At 38.9% G+C, this 22,960-nt stretch overlaps 1 protein-coding gene across 12 annotated transcripts in view; it reads left to right on the top strand.

Annotated features, from left to right (window-relative positions):
* Positions 1-22,960, top strand: part of LOC136843737 (eukaryotic translation initiation factor 4 gamma 1-like) — a 721,796-nt gene that overhangs the window by 656,932 nt on the left and 41,904 nt on the right. For all 12 annotated transcript variants that reach the window (XM_067112379.1, XM_067112384.1, XM_067112380.1 and 9 more), the window contains 2 exons: positions 7,824-8,075; positions 8,278-8,442. In XM_067112379.1, the coding sequence (XP_066968480.1) occupies positions 7,824-8,075; positions 8,278-8,442 (417 nt within the window). The remainder of the gene's footprint in view (positions 1-7,823; positions 8,076-8,277; positions 8,443-22,960) is intronic.

Raw genomic sequence — 22,960 nt, 5'->3', positions numbered from 1 at the left:
TGGAAGCCGTTTGGTTTGCAGGTACAGTTACACCTTGGTTCACGAACTTTATTAGTTTGAGACACAGTTCGTAACCCAAAATGTTTGTGACCTGAATCAGTTTTTCATGTTTAAAATAATGTAAATAGAAATAATTTGTTCAAACCTCAGAAATGCTGATTTTTAAAATTTTTTGTTGGGGGGGACAAAGAATAACTTAAATTGAAATAACTTTAATTATATACAAATACAGTAGTGCACATAGATAACGGACTGTGGTATATCATACTCTTGGATATATCGGTGCGAAATGGAAATATCAACTTGAGGGATTTTGCTTCCAGATCGAGTGCCGAACTGTTTTTTGAAATTGGGCGCTCTTACTCGGTACACCACTCGCTTAGCAGCATCCCTGAGTTATTGTTACTGCTTCTTTACTGATTTACTTTGCTTTCGTCTCTAAAAATTATTTGCCAATGGTAGTTACCATAGGTAACACACGTTTACTGAGAGTTGCCCTACAGTTGTCATGTTAAAAACTTGCTAATTTTCAATGTAATTCCATAAATAAAAATCAAATACATTTTTATTCATCTGCCACTCAGTGGAGAAGGAAGTGTTAAGAATGTATGGCACTAACTTCAAGCAGCTAGTATTATATCTGAGGCTAAAGAAATGAGTGATGAGCAGACTCCAAAATGATTTGGAGGTAAAAGCAATGTCTTTAACTGACAAAATCACACACGTACTCATTTAATTTACTGCATCTATAAATAAAGTAGTTGCAATTTTTAAACCCAGATTTGATAATATACGAAAGAAACTTCTCTGAATTAAGTCTCATTCGGCAATTAAAAACATTGATGGTGTTGGTAAAATGCAATCGGCTGATGATTTTAAGAATGTAAACAAAACCAGAATGCAAGTTACACTTGATAGCTGTGTTCATATTTTGTAATATAATAACATGACAATAATACATGCAATATGAAAAGTTAAAGTAAAACAGCAGTTTGTATTATAAGTACCATTATTCTCAGTACAACTATTATTTCATCTTGCAAATTGATATATTGGTGTAACAGCCTAAACGGGGGAATGAGTGTCTACATCATCCTTTCGATCCTTCCTCTTTCAATCTTAACTACAATTTTTACTTGATCAACAACTCCCTCATGTTGGTGACCTTTTAATCATATTACTATTACATTCACAATGATATTCATCATAATCCTCAGTTCTTTCTGAGTTTCTCAGAGATTTAAGTTATAAAAATAATAACTGTAAACCTTGAGAAACTCAGTGTATAGATTATAGTGTGTTGGAGTATTTATAGGTTAATAAGTTTCTTTAATGCAAAACTTAAATCTGGATATTAATGGTTGTGGGATAATAAATGAGTGTATATTCTCAAACTTCTTAACAGAATGAAACTTGAAATTTGAATTTTCTACTATTACTGCCTTTCTTTTAACCAGTATCTTTTATATTTTATATTATTTTGAATACCAAATCTTGAACTTACTGCATTTACATTGCACAAAAACAATTTTACAGCTTATTGTTTGTTTCTGGTATTATAAGCAGTTATTGATTAGGTGCATTGTAGGCCTGACACACATTTCTAAATGGTAGTAGTGCTCCAGTTTGTGTTCACTGTGATAGCCCTTGTACATTTGGGCACATTCTGATTCACTGTACCAGGTATGTAAATGAGAGCCGGATGTACCCTCTAGATGGGAAAACCATGACTGAAATTTTGGTAGACAGTGTTGATGTTGGCCCTGTTTTGAGTGTTTTAAAGGCTTGTGGTTGTTTAAAAATATCTGATTTTATATGGATTTGTCTTTTTTTTTTTTTATTAATTCGTCGATTTTACCTTTTTAAACATTGCTGTTTAGAATATCTATTTTAAACTCATATAATTTCCATTTTCATTCATTCCCATCATAGTGCTGAATGACCCTTTGGGTCCCAGTGCATGCCTTTGTGCCTAAATGACATATTCTGTTCCATTCCAGACTAGCTTGTCTCACACCTAAAAATGTAACGCTCTATTCCATTCCAGACCAGCTTGTCTCACACCTAAAAATGTACTTGAAACCATGCAAACTTCATTGAAATGTTTAAACATTGGATTTTTATATAAGGAACTTACCAAATAATTACATAACTATAGTTTCTACTTTAGGCGGCAGCTCAAAATTCAAAATTAGCAGTAGTACTTTTTTGTTTCAGGTGTAGGTATACTGCCCCGCCAACTTTTGGGGAAGAATAGGTGCAAGGTAGCTAAAGAGCTCAATTTGTTTCTGCTGGCTAATGACTTAACACTGGTTATTAGCAGCTCTTGATTCATTTTCACTGAATGGTCAGAGATCGTCTTTTGGTGAAGTACTCTTTGTTTTTGGTAGATTAACTACTTGGCTTAGCTAGAATTCTGGTGTATTTTTTTGATTGTGACTTTCCTGATTGGACTTTAGACTTATTATGTCTGACTCTAGTTTGTCTGGCATTAGGTATTGCAGCAAAGGCTGCAAAACTAGACTCATTTCAGCAAAATATGACTCTCATACTGTATGCAGTTCTTGCATGGAGCAAACTTGCTCTCCTGAGCTTAATTGTGAGGAATGTAAGGACTGAGATAAGGGAAGTGGAAGACCTTTCAAACACACTTAGATAAATTACAGTGTGACTGACTGAGGAAAGCTACAGCTAGGGCTAAAGCTAAGGCTTCTGCTAGTACAGTTCATTCCCCAGGAGTTGATATTGCTGTTCTGTCTATCCCTTCAACACCTGTGATGGCCTTTTCTCCCATTTCCAGTCCTCCAGCTTTTCCTGTCACTCCTTTACCCAATGCCATTGCCAGCTTAGAAGCTCGGTTAGATCAGAAATTTAATTTGCTTGTGAATACTGTTTCCCAGATTGGGAATTCTGTGAAGGTCCTGATGGACAAATTTAACAGTGGGACGAACAGCCCCCCCTCCACTGACACTGCAGTTGTTCGTCCCACTGATGCTCCTAGACCAAGTCCCTGCTAAACATACCTTGCTTACCTGGGAGGAAGCAAACTGGCAGTCCAAGGGAGGTCGGTGGGGTTTGCCCATGAGCAGTTGTCGCCTTGTCCAAACCTGTTGTCCGCCAATTCCAGGCTGCCGAGGAACACCATTGGAAAGGTGCCTGGATGGATGTATATGCCCTGTCATGTAGTGATTCAGACTCTCCCAGAACCAAGAAGCGCAGTGATCGTTTTACGAAAGTTTCTAGGCCATTGAAAAGGCTGGGCGCTTCCTTGGAAACAGATTCACCCCTATCTCATAAGCAAACTGTAGAGAGGGAACGTAGCCCTCTCCCTTTGTGTAGTTTTGGGAGTTGGGAGTGAAAGATTCTTGCACCCATTCAGTTGCGAAAGTGTGTTCCGACCCCAAAAGAGTGTTTGCCAGTCCAGTTTGTCGTCGCAATGTGTCCGAGCGCCCAGAGTCTGGTAGTGTGGTGTGTAAGCACCCACTAGAAGATCATTAAGTTCTGAGCTATCATCTCGAGTGTCCACTGTCCGAGCACCCATCGTATGAGCACATTTCGTCTGAGCGCCCATCGCATGAGTGTATTTCGTCTGAGCGCCCATCGCATGAACGTATTTCGTCTGAGCGCCCATCGCATGAGCGCATTTCGTCTGAGCGCCCATCGCATGAGCGGTCAGTGTCCGCTTTTCCAGTTCTTGGGTGCCCAGTATCTTATCATTCCGATTTGAAAGATTCCGTGTATGATTGTTCAGTGTTTGAATGTCAAAACACTGAGCGCCCATCATTTGTACCCCAAGGGTCCGCTAGGAGTGCAGTGGCCTCGAAAGATTCAGTGTTTGCTCCAACAGTGAGTGGGCGCCCAGTGTCTGTGGGCACTTACCTTGAAGTTTACCCAACTTCCAGCATCTACGTGGCCCCACAAGGAGAGTTTCCAGTACCTGAATCTTCGGGTGAGTTTTCTTCAGTTGCCCAAGATCCGTCGTTGGCGACACTTCAACTCCGACTTGACAAAGTTCTGAGCCTTCTTCAAAAGCCAGCTCTGGTAGCTCAAGAACCCGCGGACCCTCCAGGATCACCCGTTTCCTCCGCCGAGGAACCAGTAGAAGAGGAGCAACCTACATCGAACTACTTGGTGCTGCTCGGGTATTTCTTGTTCTGCTACCCTTTATTCTCTCCAGCTTCTCCTTAGTCTCCAGGATCAGCTTTCTTGGTGCAGCAACCTCCAGGTACTGCAAGACTACCGCGTATGGTTTTATCTTCATCTTCGAAGAAAGCATTCACCCATATGGATGACTGGTTAGCAGAAAAGAGAGATGTTGGGAAAGCGGTTTTCTGTACGCTGCCCTCTCGCTTGATACGGCAGAAGTATATGTCGTATGCAACTGGAGAAGCTCCGTCCTTTGGAGTTTCTGCCTCCTCTCAAGGGTACAAGGGGACTTTTCCAGTATCATAGATGCTTCGTGTCGTTCCACTTTCTCTCTTCAGCCAGAAATCTCTTCACTGCATCAGAGTTGGACCATCTAATTAAAGACATCTTTAAAGTCTTTGAGGTCTTCAGTTTTCTGGATTGGACAGTTGGGACTCTTAGCTATGAAAATAGAAGATTGTACGACTTAAAAGAAAACTTTGCATTGGACTGGCTGGCAGTTCTGGCTTGCGCTGAAAGCTGTAAGAGATGTAGCACAGGAGCTGGTGACCATCTTCACCATAGGAGTCCTTAAGAAACAAGATTTGTGGTGCTCTTTTATGGCGAAGGGAGTTGCCACATCTCTGCGTTCTTCTCTTCTTTTTCCCCCCCTAGACAAGAACAGTTTATTCCCACAGGACACCCTGGAACATGTTTTGGTTGAGCTCCAGAAGAAATCGAAGCAGGACCTTCTCGCTCAATCTACCAAAAGGACTAGGTTCCCTGCACAAGCCACTGCAACTACCACATCTGCTAGGACATCGTCGCCTTTTCAACAACAGCCCTTTCGAAGTAATAGAAGTCATTTCCAGTCCCAACCTAGAGCCAACCTCTGAACTTCCGGACCAGCCAAGAAACCTGTTAACAAACCAGCACCTCGAAAGTGAGTCGTGTGTCCTCCGTGTTCCAGTGGGAGGAAGACTTTTTCATTTCTGGACTGAGTGGAAGAACAGGAATGTCTTTCAGGGAGAAACCTCCCTTTGTAACCTCTCCCATCAGCTTAATGGCCTACTCAGTAGGCTCGGAGAAGTTTTCGGCCCTATCTTGCAAAACCTTCGGAAGTTGCTTGGAATAGAGGAGTGGACCTGTCTTCAAATCAAGACATCAGCGTTTTAATGAAGTATTTTAGTACTAGTAAGCAAGCAAAACCTTTGGAAGTTGTTTGGAACTTGGATGTGGTCAAAATGGCTGTCAGGACCACCGTTTAAACCAACCCCTTTAAATAAGGAAGTTGTTCCAGGACAAGTAAAAACGCAAGATTTCAGAGGAAACTTGATCCCAGAATTATTTATGTTTGTACATTATAATAATAAGGTCCTTAAATGGCTCATCTATAGGGACCAAATCTTATTTTTGTGATCCTAATTTAAATAAAACCTCAGTAACAAACTTCAAATCAGTATAATCTCACATAATATGGAATCATCCCTCCATACCAACAGAGTCACTGGTTTAAACCTTTGGAATCATCCTAACTTAGAATCTGAAAGACCTTATTCTTGATGGCACCAGCTACAGCTAGGAGAGCTAGTGAGCTATGCCATCAATAAAAAGGGGTAGGCTTTTCTCAAGGCAATGCTGTATACTCACTGATTTTCAGTTTTTTGGCCAAGAATGAGGACCTGACTAACCCTTGGCCTCGTTCTCTTTCAATCAAGAGCCTGTCTGAAGTACTCGGTCCATCCGATCAAGAGAAAGTCCTCTGTCCTGTAAGAGCCTTAAGAGTATATCTTGTAAGAACCAAAAGTCGTAGAGGTTCCTCCTCAAATCTTTGGTGTTCTGTGAAAGACCCCAGCCGTCCATGCAAGAATGTGTTAACATTTCTTTTTAGGATCTGTGATTTTGGAAGCACATTCGGGAGTTCAAGATGATTTGCTACCCTTATACAAAGTAAAGCCTCGTGAAATAAGAGCAGTGGTGACGTCTTGGCTTTCAGACATAACCTCTCTCTCATCAACTTTGCAATAACATCAAAATTGGAGGTGCAAGTCAGTGTTTGCCATGTTATACCTACAGGGTATTGAAACTGTATAAGAGAAATGCAGTACCTTAGGTCTGTTCTTTGCAGCTGGCATGGTATTGGGGGATGAAGGATAGGAGGAACGCCTTTTTTTCCACTATCCACACTCCCTGAATAAGGATAGTAGCACTTCCTGTGAAGTCTAGTGAATGAGTTGTGAGTGTCACCAATCCGTGTTTTTATGGTTTAGGTTAAAATTTTGTGGTGGTGTAGGTTAAAATTATCTGGTCTTTGTTTTCTGGTGTACTGTGCCCAGGCCAAGGGCATATACACATTGTGTCCCTTTTGGATTGTAAGCTTTGGCAACCTGCAATAAACCACCTACGTTGCAAACCACCCACTCAAGTAGAGGTGATCCTTGGCTCTACCGCGACGCTGCTACAGGTTGAGAGGAGCTTCAACCAGAGGCAGTACCCATCTGCCATTGCTCCCTCACCAGGTAAGATTATAGCATTTCAAGATGCCAACTAACTCTCTATTCCAAATTCTTCTCTGTATCAGAATTTTTTTGGAGTAGTATGTGTCCATTCATCCCACCTCCAATCAGTGTGGGATTCAGCTATGTAATTATTTGGTAAGTTACTTATATAAAAATGACATTATAAGTTTATATATACTTAACAAATAATTACATGAACAGAGCCCTCCCTCCTCCCCTCTCATGGACATAGAGCATAAACAAATTGAGCTCTTTAGCTACGTTGTACCTATTCTTCCTTGAAAATGGGTAGGGCTGTATACCTACACCCGAAACCAAAGAGCGCTAGCACCAATTTTGAATTTTGAGCTGCTGCGTAAAGTAGAAACTTAGCTATGTAATTATTTGGTAAGTATATATAAAACTTATTATAAAAATGACATTTTGGTATCAAAATTCCTTTTCACATTATGCATCCTTTGAGGTAGAGTGTATTTAACTGTCTGATTAAACTGCTTGATGATAGTGATATTCACAACTGAGTATTTGAAGTGCCCTGCCCCAGGACCTTGGCTAGCCTACAGTTGCAAGAATTTATCCAAGAAATTGCATTCTCTTCAAGTAAGAATGGCATTGAACATACAGTAAAGAAGTACAATGTACAAATTAAATTATTTATATTTAAACACACACCATTTAATACTGGTTGGCAAAAAAACAAAAATACAAGTGTTAACATTTATTAAATCAGCTGAAAACAGGTCGTAAAGGAGAAAAGGCATTTTTGGTGCTCTTTGTACTAAATAAGAAACAAGGGACTCTTCATTGAATTGGCTTCATGAAGAGTTAGTGAATACATGCCTGATTTGGCGAAACTGTGATGCTTTTTCACTAAGCAGCCTCCAAAGATCATCTAAGTAGAGTGCATGTACGACAGCAAAATTCTAAATTTATTCTCTTACTACATCTGGGAATTTCTTAGTTTCATGATAAAGTCTGTAATTCATCTCACAAATTTTCTGGATCTCTTGACTTGCTGACGAGTCAGTCTTTTCACTGTCTTAAGTGTCCATTGGCCATAAGTGCTCTATTACCGTACTCTTTAGCCTAAATTTCATGATTTGTTCATTCTTTATCTACCATCTTGGCTTATCCACTGGTTTAAGTTCATGTTAATATGCATTTTCCCCTTATTTTCAGACTGAAAAGAAGATAGAACTACAAGCAAAATGGGAGTATGATGAGACTAAACTGAGGCAACGATCTGTTGGAAATATTAGGTTTATTGGTGAATTGTATAAGCTGCGCATGTTGACTTCGCCTATTATGATGCGCATTATAGGTACTTTGTTGACGAAACGTGATGAAGAGTCTCTCGAGTGTCTTTGTAAGCTTTTAACAACAATTGGAAAAATTTTGGAGACTCAGTGTGCTCAGCAGCTTAAACCAAAGGTATATTTTGCAAGTTTTTTCACCTGAAATTGTTTTTTTATTTAATTTTAATTTTTGAAATTACCTTACCCCTCCATTGCATAGCTTTTACTTCTGTGCCAGTGGTAGTTAAAGCTATGTAATGTACAGGTAAATATTTAAAAAATAGATCCTAAGTGAAGTATTTGTGTGTTGTGGTTTAACAAAAAACATCTCTTTGCAGGAGGAATTGGATAAGCAGTTCAAGCTAATGCAGAAAATAGTTTCCGATCGACTAACAAACAGTAGAGTTAGGTTTTTAATGATGGATGTGATTGACCTTCGTGGAAATAATTGGATTCCAAGACGAGAAGATAACAAGCCAAAGACGAAGGCAGAAGTTCACGAGGTAAGTTTGAGAGGCAAGCTTTAGTTGGATCACAAGTGTGATACCCTAGTAAAACTGACAAGTTGCACCTCAACTTAACAGACCTAACCTTAGCAGATTTAACAGACTTCCCCGAGCCCAGTAAAAATAATGAAAATACTTTGTGCTTGTTGGACAGTAGACAGAGGCTCTCTCTCTGGGTGTTATATTGTTAAAATATTTAACCTTTTAACGCCGACTGGACGTATTTTACGTCGACAAAAATTATGTCGGGTGCCGAGTGGACGTAAAATATGTCGACTACAAAAAGTTTTTTTAAATATTCGCGGAAAAATACTTACAGGCCTAGTTTGCGAAAAATTTTAAATAGCGTGCCTTGAGGGATGCTGGGAGTTTACGGATCATGCTGTTGTTTTGTTTACAAGTGTGACCCAGCTGCGCATGCGCAAATTTCTTTCTTCTCCCAAAAGAAAGCATCAGCTAACTGCTGAAAATCTCAGAAATTCTTTAGTCATTTTGTCGCAATTTTTGCACCGCTTTCTATTAGCCATTACATAAAGTTTTATATATGAAAATGTGTGCAATTTCATGTAGAATACAAGAAAAATAACTCATGGGTGTAGCTTTTATCAATTTTGACATATTTTCATATAAATAACAATGTGCCAAAATTTCAACCTTCGGTCAACTTTGACTTGACCGAAATGGTCGAAAAATGCAATTGTAAGCTAAAACTCTTACATTCTAGTAATATCCAATCATTTACCTTCGTTTTACAACAAACGGGAAGTCTCTAGCATAATATTTTGATTTATGGTGAATTTTTTAACAAACTTTCATTACGTCCGCGCTCTCTTAACTCTGCTGAGTTCACGGATCATGCAGTTGTTTTGTTTACAAGCGTGACCCAGCTGCGCATGCGTGAATTTCTTTCTTCTCCCAAAAGAAAGCATCTGCTAACTCTGCTGAAAATTTCAGAAATTCTTTGTCACTTTGTCGTAATTTTTGCACCGTTTTATATTAGCCGTTACATAAATTTGTATATGTGAAAATGTGTGCAGTTTCATGTAAAATACAACAAAAACTAACTCATGGGTGTAGCTTTTATCAGTTTTGAAATATTTTCATATAAATCACGATAAGTGCCAAAATTTCAACCTTCAGTCAACTTTGACTTGACCGAAATGGTCGAAAACTGCAATTGTAAGCTAAAATTCTTACATTCTAGTAATATTCAACCATTTACCTTCATTTTGCAACAAACGAGAAGTCTCTAGCCCAATATTTCGAATTATGGTGAATTTTTGAAAAAAACTTTTTCCGTACGTTCGCATGCTAACTCTGTGAAAATCTCAGAAATTCTTTAGTCATTTTGTCGTAATTTTTGCACCGTTTTCTATTAGCTGTTACATAAAGTTTTATATATGAAATTGTGTGCAATTTCATGTAGAATACAACAAAAAATAACTCATGGTTGTAGCTTTTATCTGTTTGGAAATATATTCGTATAAATCACGGTAAGTGCCAAAATTTCAACCTTCGGTCAACTTTGACTTGACTGAAATGGTTGAAAAATGCAATTGTAAGCTAAAACTCTTACATTCTAGTAATATTCAATCATTTACTTTCATTTTGCAACAAACGAGAAGTCTCTAGCACAGTAATTTGATTTATGGTGAATTTTATAAAAAACCTTTTCTTTATGTCCGCGCGCGCTAACACTGCTGAAAATCTCAGAATTTTTTTATTCCCTTTGTCGTAATTTTTGCACCGTTTTCTAGTAGCTGTTACATAAAGTTTTATATATGAAAATGTGCACAATTTCATGTAGAATACAAAAAATAACTCATGGTTGTAGCTTTTATCAATTTTGAAATACTTTCGTATAAATCACGATAAATAGAAAAAATTCGATCTTCGGTCAACTTTAACTACCGAAATGGTCGAAAACTGCAATTGTAAGCTAAAACCCCTACATTCTAGTAATATTCAATCATTTACCTACATTCTAGTAATATTCAATCATTTACCTGAATTTTGCAACAAACGGGAAGTCTCTAGCACAGTATTTCGATTAATGGTGAATTTTAAAAAAAAACTTTTTTACGTCTGCACGCTACGAATTCATGCATCGTTTTGTGATGTTTTCTCTGTGTTGCTTTGATCATTTTACAATTTGTTATATACCAAAATCATCGCAATTTAGTCTACAATACAAAAAAAAAATAACTTTAGCTTTAACCGTTTTGCTCACAGCGTGATGTGTGTACAATTATATATGAAATTTTTTTTTGCGCTGTCATTCCAAGATTTTTATATGATGATGATATTTGTTTTCATTTCTGATGGTTGCATACTAAACTTCAGGCAATGAGAAAAAAAGGAGCCAAAAATGAACTCTCATTCTTTAAAACTAAGCGTGCTGTGATTTTTTGAAAAAAACTTTTTTTCCACTTCGGCGCTAACTCTCAAACCCTGCCGGCGTATGACAGACACTTTAGTAAAAAGAGGCTCGGCGTTTAAGGGTTAAGACACATTGTGAGCATAAATAGGTACAGTGTACACATTGTCAGAAGCAATTCAATTTGTAGATAAATTTAAATTTGAATCAGTAAATCGGTACAAAAAACTAGTTAGAATAGGCTATTAAATACTAGCTATTGAATTATTACTATACTATTGTGTAGGTTGTGCTAATTTTCATTATGACATTGATTTTGTTAGTTACCGGTTACCAAAAGAGGTCGGCCCCCAAGCTGCTGTTAAGTTGAGGTGACACTTTAATAGCCCTTAGGTTTTGTTTTATATAAGCACACACTCTTGTGCATTTCCACATGTGGAAGTGGCCCTGTTTGATAAGAGAACCCTGAACTTTACGAGAGAACCCTCACCTTCAGACCGGGACTATAGGCAATAGCAGGTAGTGCATTATAGAGGATGGGAATATTTGAGGGGCATTTTCCTATTTCCTCCTACAGATTTTTTAAGGTTAACAGATCATTAAACTTCAACAGAACTACCTACCTAGTGGCCCCAAATATGTCCAACAGTCAGTGGTTTGTTTTGCTAAAACAGTGGGCGAAGAAATTAATTCTAGATCCATTGATCTTTACCGGACAGTAAGAGGGAAAGCCACCTATGCATCTCTCTTCCTGAGCTGTGGCCTGTGCTGTGTGGATTTTCTGAATCTAGTCTACCTTGAAAATTATGCCTCTTAATATTTTTAAATGTCACTAACAAGGAATAAACTGTGCAATAGCGGTGTTTTACTCTTCATTCAAAATTACCATATATGGCAGCCCAACAGAAATAATTAGTAAAGGTTGAAAACCAGGAAATAAAGTAATTGTCTTGTGTAGTCCTGCTGGGGAAGGTAACAAAAACTCTTGTTGGTGTATTCACAAAAGGTGCTTAAATAAGGGTAAACATTGAAATACATGAAATGGTGAGTTAAGGTCACATTGTTAACCCTTAAACGCCTGTTGGACGTTTTAAACGTCGTCCAAAATTGTCTGTCGAATGCGAGTGGACGTTGCAAACGCGTCGACTGAAAATGCTTTTTTAAATATTCGCGGAAAAATAATTGTAGGCCTAGTTTGCGGAAGATTTCAAATCCAGCTACCTCGGCGGATGCTGGGAGTTCACGGATCCAGCTGTTGTTTTGTTTCTGAGTGTCACCCAGATGCGCATGCGCGAATTTCCCCCATCTCGCATCAGAGAGCATCAGATCAGCACCTTGCGAGAGCAATATTTTGACGCAGACGTGTTTTGTTGAACTTTTGCGAGTGTTAGCGTATTCGTGCTGCAACAGAACGTTTGCAGAGATGTCATAAAGGCGTTAGGACCGTGAAAGGCGCATACTGCCTGTCGGAAGTGAGCGTGTGAGGCGAGTTTTAGACTGGGATGCTGGAGAAGGACCCAGCATCCAAAGTGAATTTTAACATTCGGTCAACTTTGACTCGACCGAAATGATCGAAAAACGCATCCGTAAGCCATAATTATTACATTCGAGTAACAATCAATCATTTACCTTCATTTTGCAACAAACGGAAAGTCTCTAGCACAATATTTAGAATTTTGGTGGATTTTTGAAAAAAAATTTTCCTCCGCTCCGCACGCGCGAACTCCGATGAAAATCCTGTCATTTCTTGCGTCAGCTTGCCGTAATTTTTCGTCGTTTCATATTATTCGTTACATAAAGTGTTATACATCAAAATGTGCGCAATTTCATGTAGAATACAACAAAAATTATATCATTCCTTTAGCTCTTCACAGTTTTTTATATTTACATCGAAATAACGGTAAATAGAAAAAAATCAACCTTCGGTCAACTTTAACTCGATCGAAATGTTCAGAAATGCAATTGTAAGCTAAAAAACATACAGGCTAGTAATATTCAATCAATTTCCTTCATTTTGGCACAATTGGAAAGACACTAGCACAATATTTTGATTTTTGGTGAATTTTTGAAAAAAATTTTTTTACGTCAGCTGGCGTTACGAATTCATGCATCATTTTGTGATAATATTTTCTCTGTGTTGCTTTAATCGTTTTACAATCTATTATATACCAAAATCATCGCAATTTAGTGTACAATACAACTAAAAAAATTAACTCATTAGCTTCAACCGTTTTCCTTACAGCGATTTGTATACAATTATATATGAGTTTTTTTTTTTTTTTTGTCATATATTCCAATATTTATATATGATAATGATATTTTTTTTATTTCTGATGGTTGCATACTAAACTTCAGGCAATGAGAAAAAAAGGAGCAAAAAATGAACTCTTAATCTTGAAAACTAAGCGCGCTGTGATTTTTTGAAAGAAACTTTTTTTTCCGCTTCGGCACTACCTCTCGGAGGCCGCTGGCATACGGGAGATGTTTTTGAAAATTGGGCTTCGGCGTTAAAGGGTTAAAAATCACGGACACAATCCTGGGAAGAGCTGTGATGTTAAGTCACCTGAAATAGTGAGGAGTAAAAGGAAGTGTTTTAGGTTTGGGTATGCATGTGTAATTTGATGTTTTACAATGTTCATAAAGCAACATGTGTTTTATTTGGTATATGAAAAACTTCTTTTACTGAAAATGTTACTGTTTACTATTTTTAATTGCAAGCAGTGCTGGTGAAACTGCCTGAATGGACCATTGACGAATGGTCTCGTTTGTCACTTTTTCATAAGTTGTATTTTAATAGAGATCTGTCAAATTTACAATTGATCCTTGATCCCCTTTTTCTGCTGAGAGCAACCAGATTCGCTGAACAACAGCATCAATGTGCGGTAAATGTGCCTTGCTGTTGAACTTCTCAGTTCCAGAGGCCCTTTATTTCTTACACCATTGGGCTGTGGAACAGTCTCCTTGAGGATGTTGTGTAATTGGAACTTGAAAAGTTTAAGTGAAGATGCAGTGCATTACTACCTTGATGCTATTCTCCTTGCATTTTAATACATTTCTCTCTACATATTAATTTATTGATATATTTTTTCTTTTTAATAAGTGAGATTCCTCTTTCTGCATTTCCCTTTACCCTCTCTTACTTTCTAATGAACACCATATTCTTAGGAAGCTTGAATTTCAGGTCATAGCCCCTGTGGGCTTGTTCCATATGAATAGAGTTAATAATGGTGATGTTGTTGTTGTTGTACAGTGTAGAATTTACTAGAAATATTGAATAGTCACTGGTCAGATACTACTTCTATAATAATAATAATAATAATATACTGTACAGTGTGGAATTTACTAGAAATATTGAATAGTCATTGGTTGGATACTTCTTGAAATTCTGTAAGCAGATGCTTGAACATTACCAGGTGCATGTATGGAGTTTATAAAGAGAAAGTTTAACTTAGAATTTGAATTACAAGAGTGTAGATTTAAGCAAGTATATTCTGTGAAAATACTACAGGATTATGTATATTTAAAAATTAATCCACATGAAGAGAAGAGTGAAAATCTGTACTGGAAACCCCCCCATATTTGCGGGGGATGCACACCACACACCCCCCTGGAATAGCTAAAATCCGTGAATACTTAGAACCCTTCAAAAAACACTTAGAACTGCATATTTTGATAGTTCAAACACACAAAAAAAAAAAAACTAAAAATGCTTATACAGTTATTATCCTACTTAGGATGGGGTTAGGTTTCAAAAACCCCATCTTTTTGGAAAAAACATATCTCGAATATAGTCTATCCTACACTAGGGTAATCGGTTTAAAAGTTAAGTATACCTTAGTTTAACCAGACCACTGAGTTGATTAACAGTTTTCCTAAGGCTGGCCCGAAGGATTAAAGTTATTTTACGTGGCTAAGAACCAGCTGGTTACCTAGCAACGGGACCTGCAGCTCACTGTGGAACAACCACATTATACCAAGAAATGAATTTCCATCACCAGAAATAAATTCCTCTAATTCTTCATTGGCCGGCCGGAGATTTGAACGCAGGCCCTGCAAAGTGCTAGCCGAGAACGGTACCGACCAGTCCAAGGAAGAACTAGGGTATTCGGTACACCATGTATACATATATGGTAGCCTAGCCTACAGTAGGGTATTCGGTACCACCATGTATACATATATGGTAGCCTAGCCTACACTAGGGTATTTGGTACCACCATGTATACATATATGTTAGCCTAGCCTACACTAGGGTATTCGGTACCACCATGTGTATATATAGGTAGCTTAGCTAACACTATAAAGTATACTCTATACATACACGGTATAGTAATTATTAATATCGGCTAATTCTGAAGGTTCATGCAGTGAATTATAATTCAATACAAAGAGAAATTGAATAACAAACAAGAATTAGCTTAGCCTACACTATGGTATATTGTATACATATATACGGTAGCGTAGCTTACATTATACTGTACTCTATATTCACATATTGTATTATACAAACATTAACATAACGAATATGCATCTTTTCCATGGATCTTTTAAAATGTTATGCATTAATTCACTGTGTCCACTAATATTGTATATGTTCTTATATTGCTTATGTATTATAAATTGTGATCAATGTTTTGGTTTGGAAATCAATTATGCGGTAAGTTTATTTCGCTGTATTTAATTCAGTTAAAATTGCTTTTCTTGCGTCTAGTTAGCATGAATGAATCTCTGGATACTGTATTTATATGGGACAAGGTTTTTTTCATTATACAAAGTGTTTTTATGTCCAAATATAACTTAAATACATTTTGTTGTGAAATTAATTTAGCTATTTTTTTCGTTGATAGATGACGTTGGCTGTTTGGGGCCATGTTTTTGTGTAAAAAAAAAAAAATCAAGATTCCATTCGCTATTTTCACCTGATTTCATCATAATACGAACTTTACATGTTTATCGATTATTGGCGTACAAATAGCAGTAATATGTGTTCTTTCATGCCCAGTAGTTTGGACTAAAACAGTAGAGTTTCATCCATGTTGCCGATGCACGATAATTTAGTCATTAGCGATAGTCAGCTCAGTGGTTTGGTTAAACTATTTTAATAATAATAGTATAGTCATTAGCAGCTTGAACATTGTTTTCTCAGCTTCAGCTACAACTTGCAGCTTAAATTTAGCAGTATATTTCCTTGCCGATCTTTTATCCTTAACGAATAAGGGTATAATGTAAAAATATATCGGTCCTATTCTGCTTAACGTTATTTGTATTATAACTACGGTAATTGTTTACTACCGTACGGTTGTTGAAATACAAGTAAGGCGGCTGTTGTTATCCGATTCGGTTACAAGCAGAACAGTTCTTGTTCAGTTGTTTATGGCTATATGCAGTTATGCAAGAGTATAACATTAGTAACAATAGTTTTATCATTCTCTTGTGCTTTTTTTAACTAGAAGATGGGATAAAGAGATGGAGGAAAAGAAGTTAGTCTATTGTAATTTGGTCTCTTGCTGCCTGATTGTATGCTGCTGCGTGCACCCGCACGAAATTGAAAAATATTTTATAAATGTTGTCGTATAGGTATAATTGCTTACCCCATCACAAAATTGGATTATTGTAGCTCGAGCAATACCTGGGTAGCTAAAAAGTGCATTTATTCATGAAAATATGAAAATACAGTAATTAGTATTTCCCAGTTAAAAATGCCATGAATGGGCAAATTTTCAGGAAATAATGCATATCTATGTTCCAGGGAGAAATCTGTGAATAGGTGGGTTGCAAATTGTGAGAACACGAATAAAGGGGGTTTACTGTAGTCAAGTTACGGCCAAGGGTTGTCCTCTGCTAGACCTTGATGAGGGCAAGGCCTGGTGCAGGACAAAACAGTTGGACTTACTAACCTTGATAGTTTTTTTTTTTTTTTTCACACTTCCCTTCATGTGGAGTAAATGTACATAATTGTTTCCTTGTCCGTGAATATTGCACTTTCATTAAATGAATATAGGGCTAATTAGATTTCCTGACTCCTTGCGTATACTGGCCTGGTAGGCATAGAAATAGCAGGATAAAGACTAGAGTAGATGTGCCTAAATAATATATATAGAACAAAGACTTTGGGGTAAATTGTAAGTGAGACAAAGTGCAGTAAAAATGTTGGGGAATATAGGTCAAATTGGATGTGAGAAAGTGCACTAAAAAGGGGAGGATATAATTAATCTCAAGATTATTTTATATTTACACCTGTTAATTGAATATATGACAATGTTTAGGGCTTGAAAGACTTTCACCTTTCAATGTTGACGCAATCCTAGATGTGGGTTAGGTGATACTTTATCCCAAAATAGGTTTTTATACAAGTAACTTGCCAAGTAATTACTTAGCTATACTCCATCGGCGCCTTCATGGCGATTTAGGCGTTGTCCCCTACGTTGCCAAATGTACTTCTCTTGAGTTTTTAAAGGCCTACCCTTCCCATTTACCCCTTTTAATCCGTGCTTCTGTCATAACCTCCTTGGCGTTTGTTAATGTCTCCTGGGAGCAGTATACTTCTGGGTGTTCCCTATTGCCTCGACACTCCTTCGAAAATATTTCCATTCTCCCAGGTCTCTGTTTTTCATATAGGCCTAATTGAATCTCTTTTTGGACCTTCCTTGTGATTATCTCACGCTACTGGACTTCCGCACTTTTAATTTACTTGTTTTTGTGTCAATTTACTGTGCATATATGTGTCTGTAAACATACATATATGTAGGCTATATATATATGTATATACATTATATAGAGAGAGAGAGACATTTGAAAAGGTTTGTGTGGGTAGACAGATAAGAGAGCGCAGCATAAATATACATAGGTTACACAAATAAGATTACCGGCAGCCATTTAATTTATCATCTATTCATAATATGGTCCTTCGTTTCTTTCCAGTAAGAGTATTCATAACATTTTTCTATTCATATATCTTCTTTTCTTTGATTAAATCAAGCGTTGGTACTTCCATCCTTACATAAAAGTCTAAAACGCTCTTGTCAAAATCGTCGAAATCTGTCACGGTTGTCGGTTGATGCTTCTCCCGTTCCAGGAAAATTGCTGTGCCGCATCTTTCTTCCGTATCTTTGCGTTCTTTGCAAATCCTACTGATTGTTCTCTCCGGTATCATTGTTGCTTCTGAGGCGCGTTGCAGTGTTTTTCTGATATCCACAATGGGTCCACGGTTTACCTTTTCTTTAGAAAAGTACTTAACGACCCTATGAACGGTTTCTCGAGCCTGTGGATAAAGATTAATGCGGGAAAGAGGACTTCCTTCCATGTTGTTTGTAAGGCGACAGACTCCTTAATGAGTCAGTGAGTGTTTTGACTGAGCTTCCCTTGTGGAGGCATGGGCTGTTTGACATCATCATGCCCTGAGGTCAGCTTAACACGTGAGAGAGGAGCTGGCAGCGCTGGAAATTTTTTTGTCACGTTTAAGAATAAACGTTTTGTTTTATTGTTGTTAAATGCTAGAAAATTATGAGGGCCTTTAATAATTGGCAAAAATTGACTAGCAACCAATTATATTTGTGTTGTATAACTTATGCTGCCTTCATATACCATACAACGTGAGTGGGAATATTTGATGTGGCAGCGCCAGTCACCTCCCATGCCCTGCCCTTTTCGCCATGGAGCCGCCGATGGAGTATAATGATTATACTCGCACGGCATGCTAAATTCAAAATTCATGGTAAAGTGCCAGTTGCAAAGGGGGGGTGACAGGTCCCGCCCACTGCAACTGGAGCTTGGAAGCCTGACTCTCAGCCAACGGAGTCATTCTCTTTTATGCTGCGCTGCCGGCAACACGTTGGTCACTGCAGCCCTGCTTGATTAGCTGGTTGTTTCATGCTTGCTGAAGTCAGTGAAGTATTTCACTTTCCTTTAGCCCAATCTGTTGGTTTTTTGGTTTCGTCAGTGCATTTAGACCTCCTCCCAGTTAGCTATGTCTGATTCCAGCTCTTCCAATCGTTGCTGTTAGTGAAACCTGTAAGGTTATGATGCACATACCAGGTGCACTAAGTGTAGAGGGCAGGTGTGTTCCATGGAGAAAACGTGTGGGGAGTGTAAGGACTGGGATGAATGTAAGTGGAAGGTGCTTGAATCTCATCTTTGTAGGCTTGAGAAGAATAGGATAAGGAAGGTGGCCTCTCGGGCCAAAAATAGGGCCTGTGTTAGTAGAGATTCTTCAAAGTCTAAGACAGACTCTAGCCTCCCTTTTCCTGGTCACACACTTTCTCCTACCTCAGCCCTCCCTCGATCTCTCCACATACTCCCGTGCTAAGGTCCCATGCTTCTGACCCCAGTGCCTTTGCCAGCCTTGAGATTAGAATCGAGTTTAAGTTTGATAAGAAAATAAGTCTAGTGGTTAATTCAGTTTCGGAGATAGGACCGTCCCTAAGAGTCGTTATGGACAAAGTTTTCAGTGATAAAGTGTTTCGTGAAGTGTTATAGCTGGTTCACTTAAGGTAGATTCTTTGGCCTACGAGACATTTGTTTGGCGACCTCTGATTGGCTGGTACTGGGAGGTAGGCAGCTCGCTCACTGTCTCATTTTTACTTTTGTAGCTCTGAAAACTAGCAATAAGTTTATATTTCTTCATTTATCTCACATTTTGCACAAGATAGGAAAGTTTTGGTCATACCATAGGATTTGGTATTAATTGTACAACTAAATCATGATTTCCTGAAATCAGTAAGATAAAATACAAAGGAATTACAATGAGTAAAAGTGAAGAGAGAAGCATTTAATTCTTCATACCTGTTTTTACTTAACATTTGATTTTGCATCATTATGTGATCAAAATAAAATAAAACTTGTGTTTTCTTACGATAAATTCACCCTGAATACGCTGGTGCTTTCAGATTTTAGATGCATGTCATATGTGAAGAGAAAATGAAGAATGTCCTATTATTTGGCAGTAGTGTCGAGAGACTGATCTGCAAACAGCGAGAGCTTTGAGGTGCTGTTGACTGTTGCCAATTAGTGATATTAGAAGTATGCAGTTTCAACTATGTCATTACATTTCCTGTAAATAAATGCATAGAATTCCTATTATGACTTGAACATATATATGTCTGTGTGTCTGGACATATCTGATAAGAAAAAAATAATCAAATGTACGCATCTGGATGTGTTGGGTTCAATTTAGTCTAGGTGGGAAAATTTGCATACGTACTGTAGGATACACGATAAATAATAGTCCTACATAATGACGAGTTCATTATTATGGCCACTTGTTTTTTGGTCAGTAACATAAAAAGCTTGTGGTTTTCATATGTTCATTCAATGAACGAAAATAATTTTTATTTCTTGCCATAAAATCTATTGGCGATGTCTAAATTGAAGCCAGCACATCCAGATGCATCCATCCGATTTTTTTTTTTTTCTTCTAATCGGATATGTCCAGACATACAGGCATATATGATATTGTAGTAAAAATGTTCGACAGTCATAATGGGAATTCTATGCATTTATGTACAGAAAATGTAATGACATGATATGGTAAATATTGTCGAAGCTGCATACTGCTAATATCACTAATTGGCAACTGTCAACGGCTGGGAGGACCAACGCGGTGTCTTGCAGATCATCACCGCCGTCTCTTGTCAAACTGAGTCAAGTACGGATGTAACATAATAAGACATATTCTTCATTTTCTCTTAACATATCACACGCATCTAAAATCTGAAAGCACCAGCGTATTGAGGATGAATTTACTGTATGAAAATTACAAGTTTTATTATCTTGATCACATGAATGATGCAAAATCCAATAAGTGAAAACAGGTATAAAGAATTGCTTGCTTCTCTCATCACTTTTAATCTTTGTAATTCCTTTGTGTTCTATCTTATTGATTTCAGGAAAAAAGATTTAGTTGTACAATTAATAGATTCCTATGGTATGACCAAAACTTTCCTATCCTACGCAAAAGTGAGATAAATTAATGAGACAGTGAGTAAGCACCTACCTCCCAGTACCAGCCAACCAGAGGCCACCAAACAAATGTCTTGTAGGTGCAAGAAACTACCTTAAGTGAACCAGCTATAGTGGAGGAGGTGGTTTCCCATCCCGTTGGTTCTCCTAGATGGTCACTGTCCTGCTCCCCTGAACCTGGGAGAAGACATACTGGAGGTCCAAGGGAGGCTGGCGGGGTTTGCCCATGGTTTGCTTCCTCCTCAGTGGAGCCTGTTGCAAGATCCCAGGCTTCGACAGACTACTGCTAGAAAGGCATGTTGCTGGATGTGTGCCACTTGTCTTCGAGCTCGGACTCAGATTCCAACTGCGGGTGTTGCAGACGCTTCCTTGATTCGTCCCAGCCACTGAAAAGGCACGCGGACCACTCGGCTCCATCTTCCCCATTGCCTGTTAAGCATCACAGGGAGGCCCTCGACAACCCACTACAGTCTAGCAGTTACCTTGTGGATCCTTCAGTGTTCGCCCTGGTTCAGCTACCTGCACTTCCATGGGATTCTTCCGTTTCATTCTCTCCCAAGGATGCCAAATGCACAAAACATCGTTCTAAGTGCCTGTTGCCAGAGATCCCGTCTCACCCCAAGCTCCCAGTGCCCGCTCCCTAGAGACCGGTTTCAGCTCCTGTGTGCCCGGCTGCTGACTCCAAGCACCTGGCGCCATCGTCTAGGCACCCGATTCCTACACATCACGAACAGTCTTCATCTCCCAAACTCCAAGTTTTCACCTTGGCGGCCAGATGACCCCTGTTGGCACCCTTCAAGGGACACCAGTCAGAGATCTTGAGCTTCATTAGGAAAGTGCCCTCTTCGAAGCCTTCTCAAGATTTGTCCCTGTCTCAGGTCTCAGAAGACAGAGGAGATTGAACAAAATGCTTTTCCTCCCACACCCTGTGTGTGTCTTCTTCAGTTCCTGCTGGAGAGTTTTCCTACCTTTTTCTCCCCATCTGCTCTGTCATCTCCTGCTGCTTCCTTCCTTATGAGGAGTCTTCCTGAAGATCGCTCTGGACTTCCCAAGATGTTTGCCCAGCCTCCCTTTCATCTGGTCAAGAGGAAATATCAGCTGTACATCACTGGGGAAGCTCCCTCTCTAGGGGTCACTGCTTCCTCCCAAGGGGACTTTTCCAGCCTTATAGATTTTTGTCGGTCAGCCTTTGCTTCGGCCAAAGTTGTTGTTCTCCTCTTTGGAACTGGAACACCCTGTTAAGAACCTTTTTAAGGTTTTTGAAGTAGTAAGTTTTCTGGATTGGACAGTAGGAGCCCTTGCAAAGAGGATCAAGGACTTCAAGGGCTAGGATGAGCTCTTCGCAGCAGACCTATTCAGTGTTCTTTCTGGCACTGACAAAGCCATCAGGGACTGCTCTTCAGAACTTGCGGCTCTTGACACTTCTGGAGTTCTTAAAAAGAGAGAACTTTGGTGCTCCTTCACCACAAGAGTAGTCGTCACTTTGCAGAGATCCGCCTTATTTTCTCCATTGGATTCTTCTCACCTCTTTCCCCAGTTGATCATGGAAGAGATTGCGTCTCATCTCCAGAAGAAATCCACTCAAGACCTGCTAGCACAGTCTTCTGAACGTCCCAAGAGTTCTGTGTCTTTGTTGTCTATTCCCAAGGTGATCTCTCTGCAACAGCATCATTTACTCCCAAGATGATCTCTCTGCAACAGCATCCCTTTTGTGGGAATAAGCCCAGTCTGCAAGTTAAACCTTGCTCCAACCTCCGGTTCCAATCTAGATCCTTTAAGAAGAGCTCCTCCCCCAAGCTGCCGTCCAAGAAGTGAACCAGAAGTACTTCGTGCCCCGGTAGGACTCAGACTTCTCCTTTTTTGGGAGAAGTGGGCTCACGGGAGCAGAACAATGGATCGTCAAAGTGTTGAAGAAGGGCTACTGCATCCCGTTCATGGAGAACCCTCCTTTAGTTACCGCTCCCATCTCTTTTGACGGCCTACTCAAGAGACTCTGAGAAATGTTTGGCCCTTTCGAAGGAAGTATCCCCTCTCCTTCTGAAGAGAGCCATAGAAGTAGTCAAGGACATACACTCCCAGGGCTTCTGCAATTGTCTGTTTGTAGTCCCCAAAACTTCGGGGAATTGGAGACCAGTCCTTGATGTAAGCGCCCTCAGTCTCTTTGTAAGGAAGACGAAGTTCAAG

The sequence above is a fragment of the Macrobrachium rosenbergii genome, chromosome 12 (assembly GCF_040412425.1).
Source record: "Macrobrachium rosenbergii isolate ZJJX-2024 chromosome 12, ASM4041242v1, whole genome shotgun sequence".
Lineage (NCBI taxonomy): Eukaryota > Metazoa > Arthropoda > Malacostraca > Decapoda > Palaemonidae > Macrobrachium > Macrobrachium rosenbergii.
Note: the sequence above shows the minus strand (reverse complement) of the source record. Positions and strands in the feature narration are given on the sequence as shown.